Genomic DNA, 25080 nt, shown 5'->3' with positions numbered 1-25080 from the left:
TAGAGGGAGATTTCAGTATCTCCGCAGGGAGTTAATAAATGCACCTTCTCTCATCAGTGTAGTGAGACAGAATTTTGGTGACAATCTTCTGCTCTAAGGCAAAATATCTTTATTGTGGTTGAGAAAAAGGCAGGCTTTCTGTACGAACTGCAGAGAAGCAACGTAGGAACAGACATTCTCTGACCTGAAGGGACAGGATGAGAATTAAACCTGGTGGCAGAAAACTAGTCCTTAGCAATATTTGGTGGGATGAAGAGATGGAATCCTCCCTGGAGGCCTGTCTTCAGGGAGGCGCTCCCAGAGGCTGGGTGTCCCCTAAGTTTAGTAGACACGGAGTGGGGGCGGGGTGGCATGAAAGGGTGGGACCACCACCGACTTCCTACTGACATGTTATTTTTTGTTGTCCTCAGCCCAGCATCAGAGGGGTGGACCTTGATAAGTTTCGGGAGATTCTTTTGCGCCACTGCGATGTGAACAAGGATGGAAAAATTCAGAAGTCTGAGCTGGCTTTGTGTCTTGGGCTGAAAATCAACCCCTAATCCCCAGACCACTTCACCTTTTGCTTTTAGCATGTTTCTGAGCTCCTGCTGGTAAAATTCTATCTGTTCTTTGCTACTGGGGACAGTAGGCAAACTTTCTAACAAATGGTGTGGCATTCTTAGGCAAGGAGAGGGACTGGAGGGTCTTTGTTTGAATGGCATGGTGTTTTCCTGCCTTTACTGGAAGCCCCCCATGCAAGGTTTGTGTTATCTTCCCCTTGACCCTGGGCTTTCCTGTCGCCCTAAGGACTCAGCTGATCTCCAGGGTCTGCTTGGCTTGTCCTCCCCCTGTCTGAGGAGGTGGGGACAGCTGAGTCCATCTGTCTGTCCTCTTCTTGTGGGCTTTCTACTCAATAGTGTGAGGCACCTGTGGCAGTCTCGTGACTCCTACAAATAGATTTTGAAGTGGAAATAAACCTGCAGCTGGAAACAAAGGTGCAGTAATAACTTATTGTGTTGTGACCAGTAGAGGGTTCTACCCAACGGCTGGACGGAGGAACCATTTCTCTAACTTGGGGTGGGGGGAGGGGAGAAGACCGTGATGGCAGCCGCACCAACAATCCTTCCATCGTTCTCAGGTGCCCAAATGAGCTCCAGTCAAGAGTAGGATTTTCCAATAATCACCCCCATCTCACTGTGTGGGGAAGACCCGAACACTCGTCCTGGGCTGGGTTTTGCCCTTAAATGCTTTGTGAACTCACATGGCCAGGCAGGGAGAAACACAAGAAATTTGGAGAAAATCTTTTCCAGGTAACCCAAGCATCTGTTACCCCCTCCAACCATTCCCTTTCCAACAGTTTCCTCTGGCAAATCTGGAACGCCTGAGGACTTCTCCTGTGCCTGTGACTATCAGGGATCTCTCTGCAGGCTGCTGGCTCCCCCATGGACCAAACCCTCTGCCCTTCACTCCTGGAACTCTGACTCAGTCCCCGAGAGGGAGCTGTTCTCTCCTGTGGCAGAGGCAGAGAGTGATTCCTTGACTGTCCTGACACTTTATTTTCCATAACATCCCTAACTTATAACAGACTCTGCAGGAATTTCAGGTTTAATGAAGTGTTATAGGTAATTCATAAAAATTACAGTGTAGCATGCTGATCATAACCCAAGAAATTCTACCACTCAAGAGATTCCCCTCACTGGCACACACTGGTCCCAACCTGGTTCCCTTTCTCTTAGGTGTCTCTTACCTCCAACATACAGATAATTAGTATCAGTAATTATTACTGATCAAGTGCTTTCTATGCACCAAGAACTTCTGGGTGTGTTCTATACCTTCAATAATTCAGTCCTCACCAAACCCTGTGAGGTAGATACAGTCATGACACTCACCTCTGAGATGGAGATACTGAGGCAAATAGAAACTAAGCAACATGTCTGTGGTTGTACATCTCAAAGGTGGGGATTCAGAGAGTGAGTAATGGCCAATTTTCAAATGATGCAACAGAAGAGAGCCTTATCTCCAAAATATACAAACAGCTCAAACAACTCAACAGAAAACCCCAACACCCAATTTAAAAATAGGCAGAGGACCTTGATAGACATTTCTCCAAAGAAGACATACAGATGGCCAGTAGGCACATGAAAAGATGCTCAATGTCACTAATTATTAGAGACGTGCAAATTAAAACTACAATGAGGTGTACAATGAGGTACCCCAGTCCAGAATGGCCATAATTAAAACACCTACAAATAAATGCTGGAGACGGTGCAGAGAAAAGGGAACTTTGCTACACTGTTGGTGGGAACATAACTTGGTACAGCCACTATGGAAAATAGTGTAGAGGTTTCTTAGAAAACTAAAAATAGAATTGCCATATGATCCAGCTCCCACACCTGGGAATATGATCGGACAAAACTATAATTCAAAACAATACAGGCACTCTTATGTTCACAGCAGCACTATTCACAATAGCCAAAACATGGAAACAACCTAAATGTCCATTGACAAGGAATGGATAAAGATGTGTTGTGTGTATACATATACACACACACATACGTTGTCAGTTTTCATGTACCTTTCAGGAAACCTTGGCCCCTCCCCAGAGGTTTGGTCTCACTGTGGGGTCCTCCACATTCCCCAGCAGGACATTTCTCCAAGTCTGGATCACTCAGTGTGGATTAACTTCATGGGAGCTTAAAGAGAGTCCAAAAAATAGCACAGGGCAAGCCAAGCAGACAGACTTCTCAGTGTCCAAATATTGACTGTGTACCTACCCAGACATCCTTCAAAGAACAAACATTTCAAGGGTTGAGATGATATCAATCCACAAGATGGAAAAAAAAAAAAATTGGACCCGAAGCTGACCTATATTCATTTAATTCATGACTTTCCCTTTTATCTGCATGAAGACCACCTTTGAGGTTCACTGCTACAACCGTGGCTGTATAAATTCTTAATTTAGGGTCCTCAGTGACTGTCTATAGAGATGACTTAGGTGGAAGTAAATGGGGAAGAGAAGCTTCTTCTTTTAAGGGTAATTTGTTAACATTTATTGAAGGCACTGAGATTCTATCAGAAGCTCCCAGGCTTCCTGCCCAATCATAACCTTAGTTTCTTTCCCAGCATTCAAAGGAAGGACTGGTAGAGATCTTAAAGTTCAAGAAAGGTGGGTTTGCTCCACTTAAGGAGTTCACTCAAAGACATTCTGAGTAAGTTTGAGTCACATGTTCTATAGGACATGGTGCTGGTGTGTTCATTAATGGGGTTTCCCAGGTGGCGCTAGTGGTAAAGAACCCACCTGCCAATGCAGGAGACATAAGAGACACGGTTTGATCCCTGGGTTGGTAAGATCCCCTGGAGGAGGGCATGGCAACCCATTCCAGTATTCTTGTTTGGAGAATCCCATGGACAGAGGAGCCTGGCAGGCTACAGTTCATAGAGTCTCAAAGAGTCGGACATGACTAACTGACTTAGCACACATGTACCTGTTCATTAATAGATAGTTGTCTCAGTCCACGTAACAAAAATACTATTGAGCGGGTGGCTTAAACAACAAACATTTATTTTTCACAGTTCCTCCAATAGTGAAAGGAGCAATGAAGCTCTCTGTAGTCTCTTTTATAAGGAAACTAATCTCATTTATGAAGACTCTGCTCTGTGACCTAATCACCTCCCAAAAGCCCAATTTCCAAATATCAAAACGTTGGGGATTAAGTTGGGGAAAGGTATGATGGAACCCCTGAGAGCTGTGCTCCATGCCAAATACGCTTGTTCATTCATTCCAAATCAGAAAGGAAGAAGTAAAATGGTTTCTGTTTGCTAATGATATGATTTTATATACAGAAAATCGTAAAGATTCCACTAAAAAACTGTTAGAGCAGTATACAAAATTAAAATGCAGAAGAATGCTGCAGCGTATAGCATTTTTACATACTAACAACAAAATATATGAAAAACAAAAAAGCAATTCCATTTACAATAGCATCAAAAGTAACAAAATAAAGGAATAAATTTAACCAAGGAAATAAAAGATCTGTACACTGAAAAGTGTAACGCTCTGATGAAAGAAATTGAAAAAGTCACAAATAAATGGAAAGATAAACCATGGTTATTGTTAAACTGCCCATACTACCCAGAGCCACCTATAAATTCAATGCAATCCATACCAAAATTCCAATAGCATTTTCCATATAAATAGAAAAAGCAATCTTAAAATTTGTACAGAACCACAAAAGATCTCAAATAGCTAAGGCACTCCTAAGAAAGAAGACCAAACCTGAAGATTTCACACTTCCTGATTTCAAACTGTTATTACAAATCTACAGCAATCAGAATGGTATGGTATGGCATACACAACAGATACATAGACCAATGGAATAGAACTGAGTGGCCAGAAATAAACCCTCACGTATATGGTGAACTAATATTTGACAAGGGGGCCGAGACTACTCAAGAGAAAGAAGAGTCTCTTCCCTAACCGTGTTAGGGAAACTGGATAAGCACATGCAGAAGAATGAAACTGGATCTCTATCTTACACCACTCACAACAATTAGCTTCATATGGATTAAAGATTTAAATGTAAAAGCTGAAACAATAAAACTCCTCGAAAAAAATAAGAGGAAGCTCCTTGATATTCGTCTTGGCAACAAATTTTTTTTGGTGGTGGTGGTGGAGGGGGCGGTATATGACATCAAAAGCACAAGCAAGAGAAGCAAAAATCAGTAAGTGGAACCACTGGTTCAAATCAAACTAAAAAGCTTCTATGTGGCAAAATAAACAATTAACAAAATGAAAAGGCAACCTATGGAATGGGAGGAAATATGTGCAAATCATCTAACAAGGGGTTAATATCCAAAATATGTAAGAAACTCATACAACTCAGTAGCAAAAATAAGAGGATAAAAAATAACAGGATCTGCATAGACTTTTTTCAAAGACGACATACAAATGATCAACAGGTGTGTTAAAAGGTGCAAACATTTTAATTTAAAAGTAATTAAACATTACTAATCATCAGGGAAATGCAAATCAAAACTACAATAAGATATCACCTCACACCTATTAGAATGCCCATTATCGAAAAGACAAGAGGTAAGTGTTTGTAAGGATGTGGAGAAAAGGGAACTCTTGTGCACTGTTGGTAGAAATGTAAATTGGTTTACTACTCTGGAAAACAGTCTAGTGGCTGCTCAAAAAACTAAAAATTATATACACTATTACAGATATATAGATTTTATAATTTCTTGTCTATATATTACATTCTGTTTTGCTTATATGTCTACATGATATTAAAGTGAAAAAGAATTCGATTATATTTACTACATAATGTCACCTAAAATAAAAGGTTGAGTGATAGATTTCAATTTCTATAAAATTTCAGTAAAACTAGTGTGGGTAACCAGCTTTACTTTGTCCTAACATTGCAGTATCAATTAAGTCAAAAATCCTATAAAATCCAGCAGTTTGAATGCATTTAATAGTTGCACAAATAACAGACTTGCTTACTGAACTCAGATAAGACTTGCTATTTAAAAACAAACAAACAAAAAACAGCTTCAGAGGCCCTAGTACCAGTACATAGGCTTTTAAAAAGTTCTGCTTTTTGATTCGGAGAAGGCAATGGCATCCCACTCCAGTACTCTTGCCTGGAGAATCCCATGGATGGAGGAGCCTGGTGGGCTGCAGTCCATGGGGTCGCTAGGAGTCGGAGACGACTGAGCGACTTCACTTTCACTTTTCACTTTCATGCATTGGAGAAGGAAATGGAAACCCACTCCATTGTTCTTGCCTGGAGAATCCCAGGGACGGTGGAGCCTGGTGGGCTGCTGTCTATGGGGTCGCACAGAGTCGGACACGACTGAAGCGACTTAGCAGCAGCAGCAGCGGCAGCAGCAGCTTTTTGATTGCTTGACTGCCTCTCGATTGTGTGTAAGTTCTGAAGGCTTGTAAGTTTTAGAAATAGCAATAGTCAGCGTATTTCTGCTTTATTCAGATAAACATATGTAAGAGTCTTAGACTTTTAGAATAATTAAGTTTCTAACTATCAAAGTCAACCTGACAGATAAAAATCTGTTTTTACTCCCTCATGGATCCTCTCTCTTCTTTCCCTCCAGGGTTAGAGGAACTAGTAATTTCGACTGCGAATGTTCCCTCTTTCCTGCCTCTCCACCTATCTAGGAAGTCTCAGAGCCTCTGGGTGGGCTCTGCTCTCTGCTGCCCCTCCCTTCTCTGCTGAGGTGCCTACAGCTGGCTACTCCCTCTTTACCTCTGTCTGGTCTCTAGTCTCTTCCTCCCACCTCATCTCTCTTTCCCTTCACTAGCTAAAATCTATCCTGTCTCTAAAGATCTGCTCAAGTATCAATTTTCCCAGATTGTCCACCAATTTCTCTCAATTTCTATCATTATTTAACCAATACGCCATAACTTGACTCTAATTCTTCTGCAGTTGTTTCAGACATCAGGTTTTGTCATTTCCAATGAAGTGATAAGCTTCTTTCAAATTCAGAAAACCTTATTTTAGATATCTTCCAAAAGCTGGCCCTACCCTACCGCAGCACACACACATACATCTCTTAGCACAATGCCAAGTGACGGAATAGAAATTCACAGTTTAAGGCAAGACAAGGAAAATTCAGACATAAGTTTTTTCTCTGCCCTTCTGGGCCTCCTCCTTCCCTCTCATGTGTATTATGCATCCACAGTATGCATTAATCAGATTCTCCCGGGGCAGAAACACACGCTCAACCATAAAGGTCAAGTTTTCTCCTTCTGATGCCAGCCATGTAACTCCTTAGAAGATAACATTCTTTCTCTATTGTATAAGGGGTCATGATGACTCACCACTCACCTTGTAGGTGCAGCCAATGTAATATTTCCCTTAAAGATTATGATTAGTGCAGAACAGACTGGTCAGATAGCCTGGGAATACACTGCACCACATTAATATAAGTTCTTAGCATAAATACTCATGAGCTTATAAATGCTACTAGCTATGTTACCTGTGTTCTGCTTATTTTACAAGATTGTTTCTTACATTACTAAAGACATGGCTGAGCCTCAGATAAAAGGAATGATTTGGCGACTTGAAATGATCAAATATCCAGCTCTATCAGGTCAGTGGCTGTAATATTATAACTCTTGATACGGGAAGAAGCAACAAAAAGGCAACATTTCCTGGACCAGAACAGGCTAGAAAGACAGATGGTCCAGAGACTTTTGGCTACTTTATCAGGGCCTAGTCTAGTAATGGCACATGAGTGATCTATCAAGGAAATCCTCGCCTAACTTGGGAATGAGCATTCTTAGCCCCATGGGACAAGTTACCACAAAATGCCTCCCAAACTTTGTCTGAAATTAAGACAGAAAAGTGGGAGGAGATTGTAAAATAAAGAATGGCCCACTATCTAGTTCTATAAGAATCAAGTCATCAGCCATGCGGTCACTGGCATAATGCACCTTGAAAGGACTTCAGGGCAAAGATCAGGATGAGATACTTTTTGCTCTGGGAAGACTGACAGAACTGGCCCTGAGGTACGTATTTTCAGACTTGTGACCCCAGTTTCTTGCATCTTCCCATACTTAGAAAAGCACTAATACCGTTCATTAACTAAGGTATCTGTTTCTCACAAATAGTAAAATCTTATACTAAGATGAGTTCTTGATTGCACGTACCCTTTGCCAAAATCACATATGTATTAGCCTCCCCCTTCATCTCTTCAGAGTAGTTCTCACAGCTCTCAGAGACACTGTCTCCTGGGTTATACGCCTCAGTTTGGCTTGAATAAAATTTTCCATTTCTTTCTTAGATTGACTATCGATTGTTTGTTTTGGTCAACACCAGGACTGATTAGACACTTCAAGTATCACTGTGTAATGTCAAGAGCCTGAACTATAAGACTACGTGTAGCCTGGCGTTTAGTTCTAATTCTGTCTGTTGCAAGGGAAAGATCCCCTAGTCTCTCTGCACATCAGTTTCCTTATCTGTAAAATAGCCATGCTGACTTTCTATGAAAATGATACTGTATGTTCAGGCTTTGAGCACATCCCTTCCCAGGCCACCATTCCAAATGCATAGCAGTGTCCCAGCAAGCAATAATAATGATGACATAAAAGACTTCTAAAAATGATGCTCACAAGCACAGCAATCTTCCTGTAAGATAATGCAGGGCCTGAGGTCTTGCCAAGCTCCTGATTCTAAGGCAAGAGGGTTAACATCAGGCATTAAAAGGGATTGGAAGTCAAGAGTTGGTCTCACCGCTTGATACCAAGGGCTGGTATTAAAAACACAATATAATATTATTAACTATAGTCACCTTGCTGTATACTACATCTCTAGAACTTTTTATATAATTGGAAGTTTGTATCTGATGACCAGCTTCACCTAAAGTATAGTCACTGAGACAATATCAATGCAAGAAATCATTTTTGACTGATCACAGTTGGAAGTAATTAGTCAATAGAAATAGAGCAGATAATTCACACAGAAAGTCACATAGACACTTACTGAGACAACAAATATGTAAAACAAGAAAGATGGTAGCTATATTGAGTCCACAATGTGTCTAACAGCAATTCCAAACAAAAAGGATAGAAGGAATGATGGGTAAATAAAACCTGAAGAGATAATGGTTCAGAGTTTCCAGACATGAAGACAGACATGAGTCCTCAGGATAGGAATACACAATCAATGCTAAACCTAGTAAATAAAAATAAACTCACATCACACACCTTCTAGCAAAACTGTCAAAAATAAAGATTAAAATGAAAAACCTCAAAAGCTGAGAAAATAAGAAAAATATTTACCAAGATGTTATTGTAAGCAATTTTTTTTTTTTAATCAGCAAGGCTAGATGCCAAAGAAGAGGAAGCATTTCCAAGTAAGCTTATTACCTAATCATTTCAGAAAATGCCTTTGTGGTAAAAAGTTTTTCCATTGTTTATTCTTTATACTTTCCTGACAGTAGAGAACGAACGTAACTATTTTTTTCTCCAATAAGTCTTTTACAACTTTAAAAACTGCACAAAGATATTTCAGATCATGGAGGGCATAAACAGGAAATGACTAAAGGTAGACTGGAATGAATAAGGAAATATTTCCAAAGCAGAGATTGATGATTCAATCTTTTAGAACGAACATTCAGTCATCTAGAGACATTCTTTAGACAAAAGAGAGGGATCTGTCGTGACTCTAGTCCATTATGTCACGTTACTAGGAAATACTCCTAACTCTCTGCGGAGATTGACAGTGGTGATGTGAGAAAGCTGCGGCAGTGTTGAAGCACACTTCATGGCATTTCCTCTGATTTTCCCCCACCCAGTACTGTGTCTTGTCACAAAATTATCCATTATCTTCCTCTTTAAATAGTATTAGCACTTGTCTAATTGGCCTTCCTGGAATGTAATTATTTTTAAACATTTTCTCAACTTATTTTACATGAAAATTGAAGATGATATTGCAACAGAACTGAGGTAGTCATTTTCATAGGGAAGTCATTTTCAGATCATTATAGCTTGTATCTCGCATTCTTTCTTTAATAACTGTGATCATTAATTTGTTAGACCATGAAATGATTAACTCTATTTATTTTGCACTCCAGATTACAGTAGAGGGAATGTCTTTTTCTTTCCATCCCCATTGGCTTCCCTAGTGGCTCAGTTGGTAAAGAATCTGCTTGCAATGCAGGAGACCCAGGTTTGATCCCTGGGTTGGGAAGATCTCCTGGAGAAGAGAATGGCAACCCATTCTAGTATTCTTGCCTGGAGAATTCCATGGACAAAGGAGCCAGGCTGGCTACATTCCATGGGATCGCAAAGAATCCAACATGACTGTGCAACTAACTTTCACTTTTCACTCACTGTAAAAGGAGGGGCAACAACAAGTGGCTTGTCCGCCATCCTGTGTTCACTTATTACCGGGAAAACCTCATGTGATGAAAATATGATCCTTCCTGCTTAATTTTATTGGGTTGGCCAAAATATTAGTTTGAATTTTTCCATAACATCTAAAAAGAAAAAAAAAAAAACCCTGAAAAAACTTTTTGGCCAACCCAATACTTTATTACTTGGAGTCAACAGGATTAATGTGTTCGGCACAATGTGCTTTGCCAGATTATAAGATCCTCTCCCTGACACCAGCCACTTTGCTGCCATGGTATCCACATGACTGACAACACAATTGGATAGTCTTTGTTCTTTCATACCTCCTGGAGGTTTCCTTGCATGTGACATTTCTTTTATTTAGCAAATATTTATGCATTTAATTAATACAACATACTAGCATTCTTCTGGGCAATCAGTATATAGCAGGAACAAAGACACAAAGTCCTGCTCCCTGGTCTTACATCTTGGTGTGCATATAGCTTCTCTCTCACTCCCATCCACCGAGGAGAATTTTATTTTGCCCACTAGATTCCCAAGTCTTTTAGGCAGAATCAGGGTAGAGACAAAACTGCAGAAGTCAAGAATTTCAACTGGTTTACGTTGGAAAGGGCTGGAGTCGTTGGGAGAGGGACGGATCCAAAAGAGGAGAGGAGAGAATAAATGAGCAGCTGTGTGAGCTGGACTTGAGGCAGAGCTTGGGAGTTTACAAAAGAGGGAAGAGAGATTGGGGGCTACGTGTGAGAGTTATGAAGGGAGGAAGACAGGCCACTGGATTTTAATAATGGAATCTCCCTTTGATGTTTACTGAGATAGTTCAATAATGATTTAGGTTTTAAGTTTTCTGGTTATCAGATTGGTGTTTCCTTGAATAAATCATGCACTGAGTGGGCCACAAGGCTGCTTAATTTTAATTCAGTAACATTTGGTAGTACCCAGAAAGCCCATCTGATGTGTATGGGTTCTTCTCCTCTGAAGGGTTGGGAGCTGCTGCCTGAAACACAGCAGCATGGTGGGAGAGGCATTGAACCTGAGGTCTGAAATCTTGAAGGAGTTTCAGCTTAGGTTACTTGATTTTGAACAAAGTCACCTAACTTTCCTGGGATTATGCTTCTTCTACCTACAATGAAAGACCAAATTAACAGAGACCTAAGGTTCCTTCCAGCTGTAACACATACTTGATAACAACCATGTTGCACAATCGATAACTTAATGAATAGCCTTTTAGTGAGCATAGTAGCACTGTAATCCTTTTCTGTTATTTGAGAATGGTGCTGTCTCTCAAAGGAGTGGGTGGTGGTGCTGTGCTGAGTCGTCTCTGACTCTTTGTGACATGGACTGTAGCCTGCTAGGCTCCTGTGTCCATGGCATTTTCCAGGCAAGAATACTGGAGTGGGTTGCCATTTCCCACCCCCCAGGAATCTTCCTGACCCAGGGTGTGTTTCTTGCGTTTTCTGCATTGCCAGGTGGATTCTTTTTCTGAAACACAGGCCAGTGGAAATGATTTTTGGGGACACGGGTGCATCTTGGAGTTTCTAACAAGCAGCATGAATGACTGCCTTCTCTAGTTTGCTGTCTGTGTTTCTGTGTTTCAGCTCTTTAGAAAAGAAAGTCTCAGAAATGAAAAGGGAACATGAAAGAAAGAACAACATTTCTCAGCCACAGGATGGAAGTAGAAAATGAAAACAGAAAATGGTCAACACTCAACTAGTAACATGGGAAAGAGTTCCATTGAGAACCATCCTGGCTGGATCATAAACCCCTAGCTGAATTTCCATTACTCCTAATCGATATTTTGGATAAACTCCAAGTTAGTTTTCCCTGTCACCAGGACTGCTAGGTTTGAGTCCAGGTAGAAAACTTGGGAGAATAGAGACTGTGTCAATTAACATTTCCTTTGAAACAACCACAAAATCTCAGTAGCATAACAATAAGAAGATCAGCTGATCTTGGCTAGGCTGGCTCAGATATCCTGGGGTTGGCTGGCTGGTAGAGGCTGGCCTTAGCTTCGGCAACTGGGGCAGCTCTGTGAATCTCATTCTTAGGAGGCTAGTTTGGCCATACTATCCTCATGGTAACTGCAGAAATATGAGTGGGCAGGCACTGTTCAAGCTTCCTATTGAGTGGTATTTGCTAACATTTCATTGGCCAAAGCATAGCTCAGAATCAAAGAGGACCAAGAGGAAGAGAGAACTACAAAATTACCTGGCAAGGGGATAGATTTAAGGGGAGAAGAACTGAAGCCATTTTTATGACCTACCTACCATAATCCATGAGTAAGGAAGACCTGGTTCAAACTTTTTACGCAGCATTTGCCCCACGGGCTCCCTTTCACATCACCAGGCCCCATTTATTTATAATGTGCTCCTGTCCCTCTCCTCTTTAGCCTGGCCCACTACTAGCCGCAGTAGATTTGAATGGTTTTGACTTTTTACCATAGTCTGAGTTAAAAAGAGGTGGTATTGGAGAAGACTCTTGAGAGTCCCTTGGACTGCAAGAAGATCCAACCAGTCCATCGTAAAGGAGATCAGTCCTGGGTGTTCATTGGAAGAACTGATGTTGAAGCTGAACCTCCAATACTTTGGCCACCTCATGCGAAGAGTTGACTCATTGGAAAAGACCCTGATGCTGGGAAGGATTGGGGGCAGGAGGAGAAGGGGACGACAGAGGATGAGATGGTTGGATGGCATCACCGACTCGATGGACATGGGTTTGGGTAAACTCCGGGAGTTGGTGATGGACAGGGAGGCCTGACATGCAGCAATTCATGGGGCCGCAAAGAGTCGTACAAGACTGAGCGACTGAACTGATGTTGAAAAGTGAAGAAAAAAAATCAAGTACATTAAAAAATCTAATATTATTAACACCATCAATTCCCCTATATTTCTTTAGTAAGAATACAGATTATGCTTCCCCACTGAATGAAAAGCAGATATTGGTTTCTTATTTTCCTTCCCAATATCCTTGTGAACATGTAGGCTAAGTTGTTTTACACAACTGTTTATATTAATATAGTCCTTAAGTCTAAAGAGACTGTGTCTTGGCCAGGAGCCCACAGCAAGTTATTGGCTGGGAAGGAGGCTGATAAGCATGTGATTCTGGACCAGACCCCAGTCTCTTACTCTTTCCTCTTTCCCTGTTTCCCTCTGGTCTAATTTCCCTGCGACTGTTTTGCCAAGCCTGACTCATTTCACATTAGGGTAAGTGAGTATGAGTTGAACTATTACTCAAAATTAATCAGATGGGTACATTTTTAAGGGAGACAATCTCATGACATGTTCCTAACGTTGTAATATTCTAAAGGAAAACAGCTGGGTAAATATTCTCATTTAATCTAACAGTTCTAAAACGCTTGAAGAACTTAGGGTATGTCAGGAGAAATCCTTACCAGTTTTGACTCCTGCCAAGACAGAATTAGAAAACAATTTTCTCGTTCCCTCACTTGCCTTAAAAAAAAATTCAAGAGGAAAAAAAAAGTACTTGACAAAATAAAAACAAACATGTTGTTTTGATCTGTGTGACTCTCCTCCACCCCCTGCTTATAGTTGTTTGTAGAATGATAAAATACCATTATTAATGAAAACAATAGCTTACAAGTTAACAAAGCAGCCAATATCATGGAAACATCTACTATCATGGAAGAGTAAGCAAATGTTTTCATTTTGTATTTTAATTACAGATATCATCATTTAAAATCACTTGCTAGCAACTGTTGCCCGAAAGGATGATTCAAAGTTGAAAGTTGTTTTTATGAGCTAAATGGCTTCATGGGGCCTGTCTGTATGTTATATACAAGAAACGGCAAGTGCAGGGCATTGGGACCAAACAAATGCGTCCAATGTAAAGAAAGTGCTAGGACACTTGAGATCAGAAAGGACATGCAGTAAAGAAACAAAACAAAAAACCAAACCTACATAGATGAGAACAAAAGTAACTGAACTTGGTATCAAGAAAGCTGGTTAAAATCTCATGAGCTATGTCCTGTGTGTACTCATGCATATCTATGGATACTCATACCCAATCTCTTTGAGCCTCAACCTCCTCACCTGTTAAATGGAAATAATAGTAATAAGACTATGAACCTCACATGATTTGTGAAAACACTGACTGACTGAACTAATGTACATGAAAACATTTTATAAACTGATGCTTTGCAAAAACATTAGGTAGGTCACACAGTAACAGGGAGGAGGGAAGGGGGAGGTTTGTTTTATCACCATTTTAAGTAATAAAGTTTAAAACAATCTTTCATGCACTGTTTACAAGAGCCAAACATGGAAGCTACCCAAGTGTCCAACAACAGACAACTGGCTTAAGAAGATGTGGTAGATACAAGATTAACATATAGAAATCAGTCACATTTCTTTATACTAACAATGAAATATCAGAAAGGGAATATAAACAAACAATCCCTTTTAAAACTGCACCAAAAATACGAATAAATCTGATCAAGGAGGTGAAAAGCATACATTGACAACTACAAAACATCAAGGAAATTAAAGTTTATTCAAAGAAACTGAAAGATAGCCCACGCTCTTGGATTAGAAGAATATTGTTAAAATGGCCATTACTATCCAAAGTAATCTACAGATTTAATGTGATCCCTACTAAATTACCAAGACATTTTTCACAGAAATAGGACACATACTAAAATTTATATGAAACAATAAAAGACCCAGAATTGCCAAAGCAATCCTAAGGAAAAAAGAACAAAGCAGGAGGCACAACCCTCCCAAACTTCAGACAATATTACAAGGCTATAGTAATCAAAAGAGAATGGCATTGGCACAAAAACAGACATTCAGGCCAACAGAATAAAATAAAGCATCCAGGAATAAACCCACAGACCAATGGACATATTAATCTACGAAAAAGGAGGCAAGAATATACAATGGGGAAGACAGTCTCTTCAGCAAGTGGTATTGGGAAAGCTGAACAGCTGTATGTAAATCAGTGAAGTTAGAACACAACCTAACATCACACAGAAAAATAAACTCAAAATGGCTTAAAGATCTAAATATAAAACAAGACACCATAAAACTCCTAGAAGAGAACCAAAGCAAAATATTCTGACATGAATTGTACCAACATTTTCTTAGGTCAGTCTTTCAAGGCAGTAGAAATAAAAGCGAAAATAAACAAATGGGATCTAATCAAACTTGAAGATTTTGCATAGCAACAGAAACAAAATGAAAAGAAAACTTGCAGCTTAATTTTCAAAACAGCTCATACAACAACAAAAGCAACCAACAATCCAATCCAAAATTGGGCAGAAGACCTAAACCAACATTTCTCCAAAGATGACATATAGATGGCCAATAAACACATGAAAAGGTGGTCAACATTAGAGAAATGCACATTAAAACTACAAGGTACCACCTTACACCAGTCAGAATGGCCATCATTAAAAAGTCTACAAATAACAAATGCTGGAGAGAGTGTGGAGAGAAAGGAACCCTCCTATACTGTAGATAGGAATGTAAATTGGTACAGCCACTATGGAAAATAGTATAGAAGTTCCTCAAAAAATGAAAAGAGTTGCTATATGATCCAGCAATCCCACTTCTGGGCATATATTCACATAAAACTGCATTTCAAAAAGATATACTCTGATGTTCATACTCTCACTTTTCCAGTGGCCAAGACATGGAAATAATCTAAATGTCCATTGACAGATGAATGGATAAAAAATATATGGTACACACACAATGGAATATTACTCAGCCATAAAAATGAATGAAATAATGCCATTTGCAACAACATAGATGGACCTAGAGATTATTATATTAAGTGCAGTAAATAAGAATGAGAAAGACAAATACCATATAATATCTCTTTTATATGTGGAATCTAGAGAATAACACAAATGAATCTATATACTGAAACAGACTCACAGACATAGAAAATAAACTTATGGTTACCAAAGGGAAAAGGGACAAATTAGTAACAGATATAAACTACTATACATAAAATAGATAAGTAACAAGGTTACACTGTATAGCATAGGGAATTATACTCAATATAATACCTATAATGGAGTATGATCTGCAAAACAAAAAAAATCACTAAGCTGTATACCTGAAATTAACACATTGCAAATTGACTGTATTTAAAAAAAAAAAACAAAATCTATCATTCCCTTGTAGCATCCCTGCTCCCCAAATTGCTTATGCAGAATCCCTTATAGTTATGCAATATACACTTGTGGGTCCATACATCACACATTCATGCTGCGAGCCATGATTATGTAACTGTGTAGTTGTTGGGCCTCAGGGTGGGTCGTCCCCAGATGTGTCTCAGTGGTATACTGATTATCATGAATTAAAGTAAGAAAAAGCCAATGCAAGAGGAACACTTGACCCTCCTGTCTTCCTGAAAGGAGGAAACACATCTTTCACATGGAAGGTGCCCACCCTGCACCTGAAGGTAGGACACCCTTGTCTCTAGAATTCAGGGTGAAGAGCCCCTATAAACAAACCTTGTTACTTCGTTAATTTACTGCAAACTTTGCTTACATTCCTTATTTAACTTACAACCCAAACCTAGTTTGTTTGTCCTGTTGATTCCATTTATTGTTTCTTTGTCTAAAAAATAAAGAAGCTGCTTGCTTTGGCCACTTCTTAGCTCCTGTTTCCATGAGAACTTCCTGTGCATGAATGAAAATTGTTTTTCTCCTGTTAGCTTGACTTGTGTCAGTTTATTGCTGGTCCAGGCACAAGAAATCAAGAGGGGTCGAGGAGGGCTCTTTCCCCCTCCCCAACACAGTCACCGCACTCATTCTGCCTGCATTTAATTCTCTTTTCTTTTAAACCTGATCCCTATTCCTAAATTTGAAACAGTTTGAAACAAATCTTCCCAGGTTCCCCACTAGGCCTGCATTTATTAACAGTCCAAGGAATCTAGGGGTAACCTGGCTTTACTCTTGGTTAGAAGCAGCTGAAACAGCTGACCAATTTGCTTAAGTTGGAACAGATTTCTGAACAGAGAACAGAGGCTGGAAGGTTATTTTTCTATTTTACAAATTAGAATATTTGGGCTCAGAGAGGATAATTAAATTGCCTGATGTCTCCAAGCTAGTAAGTAACAGAGCAGGATATGAATTCATTTATAAAACACAGACCACATTTACCTATTAGAATGTATTAGAATTTTAGTTGCTGTTGCAAGCATGGGGGTTCCCCTCCTTCTGGCCTTGACCCAAGGCTCAAGTGAGCTTTGTCACAAAGATTCAGCCCTTCCTTCCTCTCATCCAGAAGATAATTATGGTGATCATTTGGGGAGCAGTCTCTGCAAGCCAGAGTTGGGACTAGGATAGAGCACATGAAGTACTACCCTTGGGAGAAAAAAATTAGGGAACTGTAAAAAAAATAAAAAATTCTGTAATAAAAAAATACTATTTTTAATACAATGTGTTTTTTTTTAAGTAATACACAAAACCCCACGAAGAAAAAACAATCTAAAATGTTTAAAGGCAAAACCAGTATTACTGACCTTTGCCTCAGGCTCCAATGTGGCTTGTTATGCCTATGGTGCCAGGTGATTGTTTTGAAGTTTTAATTCAGGGGAACATCCCTGCCACTTATCAACAGGTAAACAACTCTCTGGGCTTTCCAGGTGGCACTAGTGGTAAAGTACCTGCAGCCAGTGTAGGAGACGTAGGTTCGATCCCTAGGTTGGGAAGATCCCCTGGAGGAGGACATGGCAACCTGCTCCAGTATACTTGCCTGGAGAATCCCATGGACAGAGGAGCCTGGTGGGTTACAGTCCATGGGGTCCTACAGAGTTGGACACAACTGAAGCAACTGAGCACATATGCACAACTAGCTCGCTATCCCCCATAGCCTCAGGGGAGGTTTATGGTCTTAGCTGGTAAGTCTAGGGTGGGGGTTCGCTTCCAAAAGCCTAAGAATTCATAAAGTCTGTGGAAATGTAAAAGGGAGAAGAAGACTGAGGGGGAAAAAAAGAGAGTCTTGGAGAAGCAGGAGGCAAGCTGATCTTCCCACTCCCAACAAGCTTTCCCTTTGCTGGAACAAGGGAAAAAGGGCTTTGGCTTCTAGGGTAGGCAGCTGAACTGGATTCAGCTTCAGCAAGAGCCTGGAGGGGAGACTGTCACATGTCACATCAAGGCTCCCTGTGTCCCAAGTAAGGCAGAGAAGAGTCTGGGAAGCAGCAGGCCTTGGAAGCCCGGCAGACCAGAGTGGACAAAGGGATGAAGACCGAATGACAAACACCTTCCACATGTGTGCACACGTGCCCTGGAGTCATGATGCAATGATGGGAAAGGACAGGGACACTCAAGAATGCCAGCGAAGTTTTAACTAGCCAGGAAGAAAGGGGTCTCAGAGTAAAACCAAAACCAGACTCAACTTAGCTTCCAGACAATGGTGGGCACTAGTCTATATTTATAGAACTATAAATCATAAAGGAAGATCTGAACCCTGCACTAGGACTCTAGAAACACCAGTAATTCTCTCATTTCTCTTTCTCCCCTCCATTTCTCAGCCAGAACTTTCTATCATGCCAAGGTAGCCTTTGGCAGCTCCAGATCCACATCTTTACAACTAACGGCAGGGCCAACCTTTCTGGTCGTTTCAACAGAAATGTCCAGGGAATATTCTGGTTGGTCTGGCTTGGATTATATACTATCCTTGAGTCAGTCACAGTGGCCAGAGGGGCAGCGCACTTCAATTGGTCAGGTCTAGGATCAGGAGTGAACAAACTACAACCCTGGGCCAAATCTAGCCCCACGTGGGCCCCACCTGGTCATGCTCATTCGTTTAGATTGTTTGCTTTCATGCTGTGCTAGTAAAGTAGTTATGATAGAGACGGAATGTCTTGCAAAGCCAAAAACTGTTCCATCTGGCATGTGTATATATTTAAGTTACAGGTGTACGGTATTATAATTCTACATCTGTATACACTACAAAATCATCATCACAAGTCTAGTTTCCGTTCCCATCCATCACCATACAGTTGACTCCTTTGCTCATTTCTCCTATGCCCCCCGCTTCCCTCCAGTAACTACTACTGACTTCTGTATGAGTTTTTTTTTTTTTCCTTTAAGATTGCACATATGGGTGAAATCAAATGGTATTTGTCTTTGACATTTCATTTAACATAATGCTCTCAAGATCCATCCAAGTTGTCACAAATGGTAGGATTTCATTCTTTTTCATGGTTGAGTAGTATTTCATTATGTATATGTACTCCACCTTTTTCAGCTATTCATCCATTGATGGTCACTTAGATTGTTTCCATATCTTGGCTACTTTAAATAATGCTGCAGTGAAAATGGGGGTGCAGATATCTTTTTGAATTAGTATTTTGATGTTTCTGGGCTTCTCTTGTGGCTTAGCTGGTAAAGAATCCACCTGCAATGCGGCAGACCTGGGTTCCATCCCTGGGTTGGGAGGTCTCCTGGAGAAGGGAAAGGCTACCCACTCCTGTATTCTGGCCTGGAGAATTCCACGGACTGTATAGTCCATGGGATCACAAAGAGCTGGACACGACTGAGTGACTTTCATACATATACTTTGGATAAATACCCAGAGGTGAAATTGCTGGATCATGTGGTGACTCTATTCTTAATTTTTTGAGGATTCTTCAGATTGTTTTCTGTAAGTCCTCCTGATAGGGATAAAAGAGTTATACAGGTAGTTGTAGAAGTCCCAGTAGGGGATTACAGAAAGAGAGGGAAACCTAGGGAACTTTGGGAGACCATTGTACGTTAATGATCACTCAGGAAAGCTATCTGAACAGTCGTGGAACAAAGCAGGCTTGCTTAACTATAAAGCATGAGATACCTCCCAGGTCATTAATTAAAAAAAAAAAATGTTACCATCCTTCTGGTGATTTGAATAAGCACTATGACAGTCCTAGTTTGAACTCATAGGGTCTCCTGCCCTATAGGAAGGATGAGCTAGTGATGTAACCCAGACCTCTACTTGAAAAATGAGGAAGAAGGTGAGGCAAAAATGAGGCAAAGAAGGTCTTTGCCTCCTCCCCCACTTTCCTTTGATTATAAAAATTGTAGCCTACTTAATCCTTGGGGCAGAGCCCCCTTGCATGCCTACTTGCACCCTTCCCAAGCATCCTATATTAATAAATCTATTTCTTGCCTATCACTTTGCCTCTTGCTGAATTCCTTCTGGGCTGACACACGTGAACCTGGGAGCCTTAGTTAAGTCCAGGCACCAGGTTTGAGTGATTCTAATTAAAAGATCCTACATTCAAGCCCCAATCTAGATTTAGGCTGGGTTTGAGTCCTGGCACCTGGGTTCAAGCCCCAATCAGAAGTGCACGGTTTCCCTACCAATAGTGTACGAAAGTTCCCTTTTCTCTATGTCCTCTCTCCAATATTTGATATTTCTTGTCCTTTTAATAGATAAAAGCCCTTCTAACAAGTGTGCGATGATATCTAATTGTGGTTTTGATTTGCATTTCCCTCATAATTAGTGTTGTTGAACATCTTTTCATGTTCTTTACAGAAGTTTGCTGATCCCTTGACTAGGTGGTCCACTGCTGGTGGTGCAGTTTGACCTTTCTAAACGACCCTGAATGTTTCACAGCAGAGCATTTGCTTATCAGAAAAAGGAAGGGGATTGTCTAGCAGTAAAACACAGCATTTGAGTTTTGTCAGGACTAAAGACACACATTACGTAACTACCTGAAACGTAATATATACTCAATTTACGCATTTTTCTCCACCACCCTCTCCCCTCCCACACATACCCTTAGTCTTTTTTCTTACGACTATTCAGGCAGCTCTCTGCTTTAACTGGGATGGTGGGGGAGTTGGGGGTGGTCTCTGGTTTCCCCATGTAAAGCGCTTGGAAGCCACAGTCCCATTCAAACAAGTAAAAACCCAGACAAACCTACACAACTATAACCATAACAGAGGAGAGCACGCAGAGCAAACCGCTCCCCCCAAAGTTAGAGAGACAGGCAAAAATAAGGCGTTACCTCTGGGCACCTTGCGCAGGGCAGGAAGCCGAACTGTAACTGACAATTACTGGAGGCTCCACGCAGACAAATTCGAGAGTTAAAACTCCACGGGGACCCAGTAATACTGTGAGCTTTACCTCCAGAAGCCCAGCTCGAGTCCCTCAGAAAACATGGAAGAAAAGTCCTCTCCTGCTTCCAGCAGAGGGAAGGAGAAAAGGAGCCATTTTGACATGTCCCAGAGTACTTTGCTCTTCTTTAAAAAGCCTGTCCGCAGGGGAAACTAGTTAACCAGAACCTCACCTGCTGGGTATTATCAGAGCCTAAGTGACTTGGGGGAAGGGAAATATGCAACTCCTGAGGGAAAACCCGAGAAACGCTCGTGAAGTTCACAGTCCAGAAGCCTAGGCTCACCAGCGGACGAGACCCGATCACTCGACTAGAGAGTGCTTCTCCTGCCCCGCACCACACCGCGGCCACATCACTACAGGCTTATGGTGCATCAGGGGTCCCCAACAGCCCTCTCCTTGCCACCCCCAGGCCGCACAGCACGAGGTGGGCGCGGGAGAGCAAAACTTCATCAGCTCCCCATCACTCGCCCTACTACCTGAACTAGCCCTGCGCCATCTCCCCTCCATCTCCCTGGCTTGCGTTGCTTGCGCCTGAACCACACCCCCACCCCGCCACGGAAAAGTTGTGGTCCGTGAAAAAAATGACAAGGCATGCCAAACATCAGAAGTCAATTTGAAGAGAAGAGCAAACATCAGATCATCAGAACCAGACATGGCAGGGATGTTGGAATTATCAGACTCGGAATTTAAAACAATGATTCATATGCTAGTGGATAAAGCAGTCGGCATGCAAAAACAGATGGGCAATGTAAGCAGAGAGAGGGAAATCCTAAGAAAGAACCAAAAAGAAGTGCTGGAGATCAAAAACACTGTAACAGAAATAAAGAATGCCTTTGATAGGTTATTAGTAGATGAGACATGGCTGAGGAATCTCCGAGCTTGAGGATATCCCAATAGAAACTTTAAAAGCCGAAAGCAAAGAGAGGGGAGACTTAAAAACAAAAACAGAATACCCAAGGACTGTGGGACAATTATAAGATGTGTAACATACATGTAATGCAAATAGAAGGAAAAGAAAGAGAGAAAGGAACAGAAGAAATGTTTGAAACATAATGACTGAGAATTTCTCCAAATTAATTTCAGATATCAAACCACAGATCCAGGAAGTTCATAGAACATCACTCACGGTAAATACCAAAGAAAAGAGACTGAAATCACTCGATATGGGCTTCCCAGGTGGTGCTAGTGGTGCTAGACTTGAGTTCGATCCCTGGGTCGGGAAGATCCCCTGGAGAAGGGAATGGTAACCCACTCCAGTATTCTTGCCTGGAGAATCCCATGGACAGAGAAGCCTGGTAGGCTACAGTCCATGGGGTCATAAAGAGTTAGACATGACTGAGTGCCTAAGCACAAGCTCTGCTCCTTTCCATCTGAGAGTTTTTAATCAGCATAGATTATTGTAGGAAGCATTGACAAGCCCAAGTTTGTGTATCTGATGTAGAGTGAGGCCAACCCCCCCAAAATGTTGACCATTGGAGCACAGAAAGGTTTACTGCAGGATCAAGGAAGGAGAATAAGCATCTCAAAAGATTTGAACTCTCATATTTAGTCTTTTATACCATGAATTTTGTTGGGGAGAACAAGGCAGGTATTGTATTGGGTTGTCCAAAATCTCCTTCAGGTTTTTTTTTTTTTTTAATGGAAAAACCCAAACAAAGTTTTTGGCTAACCCAATAAATAGGGGCCAAAAATAATCCACACGATATGAAGCAAGAGAACAATTTTTGGACAAATATGGAATCCCTACAAATAGTTTACAATATACTTCTCTTCCTCACTGGCAACTGTTTCCAGTCAATTAAAGACTAAAGAAAGGTATCTGAGGAGAAATGGGAAGGGAAAGGGAAAATTGTAAAGAAAATGACCACAATAAAAGAAATCACTGAGATTCCCTTTTCTCCAGGCTAGGGTCACTGAAGTCTGGTGGGGCCTATTTAGTCAAAGTGGAGTCAGTCTCCAAAAGCATGTGCCCAGTGCAGGTCTCCTGTGACCTTGGACTTTAGTCCTACAGGACTCCTGACACTCTCAAAGTCAAGGAGGGAAACATCACCCAGAATCAGTCCTCAGGACCAGTGGAAAGTGACAGAATTTGTCTTCATGGTTCACAGGACACCCATTTCCATCTTTATTATCCCTTTGAGGGGCCTTTTGCTTCAGAAGCACATTCTTCTCTCACATTTTCTCCTTGTTCCCAGGTCTTGGGGAAGAATCTGGTGCCACTCATTTGTGATGTTAGTGTAAAACAGGGGTGCAGAACAGTCAGGTGGGGTCAGGAGTCAGAACGTATTAGGTTTATCCTGGCTAGGTATGCAAGTGGAGCTTGTGTGTACAGTTGTGTCTGACTCTTTGTGACCCCATGGACTGTAGCTCACCAGAATCCTCTGTCCATTGAATTTTCTAGAAGAATACTGGAGTGGGTTGCCATGCCCTCCTCCAGGGGATCTTCCTGACCCAGAGACTGAACCTGCATCTCTTAACGACTCCTGTATCAGCAGGCAGGTTCTTTACCACTAGCACCACCTGAGTATCCTGGCTACTATCATACAATTAGCTGTGTGATTTCACTTCTCTAAACTTCCTGCGAAGTGGGGGTTAATGAAAGAATAAGCTCATAAATTGTTAGGACATTTTAGCAAAATAATTTATTTAGAGACAACCTCATTTCTTGCTGCTAGTATGAGAGGCTTTGTCCCTGGTTAAAGGCATTTCAGACTTCTGTCATCAGCTGGAAGGATAATTTTGGAGAAATCTGGCCTTCCCAAATTCCCCAAACTGGCAGTGGTCTTCTCCACCTCAGGACAAGACCAGTCTAGACTGTGAGACTTGAGACCTACCCTCACATCCTTCCATTGTCCTCCTCTGTTGCACAGTGTTAGCTTAAATAATGAGGAAGCCTGACTTCATTCTATCAAAAAATAATGATTATTTTCTCCTAGACAGTAAAACAAAATTTTATTTCTCAGTTATGTGAGTGCAGATGGTAGAACTGAGGGGGAATGTTGTTGTACATTTAATGGGGGAAGGAGAGGATGGCTGGCAATCCTTGCTTGGCACACACTTTTTTGTCTTCTTTATAAATCTGTGTCATTCTGAGTCAGCACTGATTACCATAGACACAATTATAGTAATCTGCCGACAAGCACTAATATTGCTAACGATATCGCTTTGCAGCGTAATTATCTGAAAACCACTCTCAGCTGTTGCATCGGGATGGCAGCATTTGGGTAACTCCAAATTAAGCCGGGGTGGAAAAGGCAGCACTTGTTCAGTCAAAAAGAGCTGCTGAAGAGGACAGCCTGCAATTAGCTCAAACAGGCTGTCACCAGGGGGCTGGCAGGCCTGGTTCACATGCCCTAGGGTAGGTGATGACCTTTAACAGATGTAGATTCTCAATATAAAACTCCCCTTGAGTCCCAAGCAGATAAGTGAAGGAGGCTTTGTGCTTGGCTGCCTCATCTTTTCATCTCTCCTTGGGTAAGTACCCTGTGTTGAAAACTCTTCAGGAACTAAACCAGCAGCCCCACCTGCAGAACTTGTGCTTGGGTATTCCCAAGGTCAAATCAACCAAAATCACTCCCATTTTCGCTAGTCCCTTGAACCATTTTTTGATATTTTCATTTACACTTTTTTTTTTTGAGAAAAACAGGCCCCGCCCCCCCCCACTAGATTAAATTCATTAACTATGAGAATGTAACGCTCAACTCCCTGCCCCAAAACAGGGAGTAGAAAACAGGCTGCCCACGAGTTTCATGAGTTCTTTCTGTCAGTGTTCACCACAATCAACTACGCTTGATAAGCTTGAGCCTGGGAGAGGCAGACCTGCAGGTAGACATATGCAGACCAGACAGAGAGGTAGATGGACAGAGAGGGTCGGCTCAGGAGAAGAGAGAAGCCAAGAGGAGGAGGAGGGAGCAGAAAGGGCTGTGCACTTACAGCTCTGTTCTCAGCCCTGGAATCTCTGCTGCTGGAGGAAAAGCCCCTGTACGTGCTAAGTCACTTCAGTCATGTCTCTTTGTGACCCTATGGACTATATAGCCTGTCAGGCTTCTCTGACCATGGGATTCTCCAGACAAGGATACTGAAGTGGGTTACCATGCCCTCCTCCAGGGGATTTTCCTGACCCAGGGGTTGAAACTGCGTCTCCTGCATCTC

The 25080-nt window shown here is 41.4% G+C and overlaps 3 protein-coding genes across 16 annotated transcripts in view; 1 reads left to right on the top strand and 2 right to left on the bottom strand.

Annotated features, from left to right (window-relative positions):
• SCGN (secretagogin, EF-hand calcium binding protein) overlaps positions 1-615 on the top strand; it is a 50027-nt gene extending 49412 nt beyond the window's left edge. For all 5 annotated transcript variants that reach the window (XM_081522132.1, XM_081522137.1, XM_081522134.1 and 2 more), the window contains one exon: positions 411-615. In XM_081522132.1, coding sequence (XP_081378258.1) covers positions 411-539 — 129 coding nt within the window. In that variant the 3' untranslated portion in view covers positions 540-615. The remainder of the gene's footprint in view (positions 1-410) is intronic.
• SLC17A1 (solute carrier family 17 member 1) overlaps positions 1-25080 on the bottom strand; it is a 215238-nt gene that overhangs the window by 67178 nt on the left and 122980 nt on the right. The window lies entirely within an intron of this gene.
• The window catches only part of LOC145518219 (histone H2A type 1-A), a 60667-nt gene that overhangs the window by 28047 nt on the left and 7540 nt on the right, over positions 1-25080 (bottom strand). The window lies entirely within an intron of this gene.

The sequence above is a fragment of the Giraffa tippelskirchi genome, chromosome 8 (assembly GCF_054371585.1).
Source record: "Giraffa tippelskirchi isolate mGirTip1 chromosome 8, T2T-mGirTip1v1.2.pri, whole genome shotgun sequence".
Classification (NCBI taxonomy): domain Eukaryota; kingdom Metazoa; phylum Chordata; class Mammalia; order Artiodactyla; family Giraffidae; genus Giraffa; species Giraffa tippelskirchi.
The sequence above is the reverse complement of the archived record's forward strand: the minus strand, read 5'-3'. Positions and strand labels throughout refer to the sequence as shown.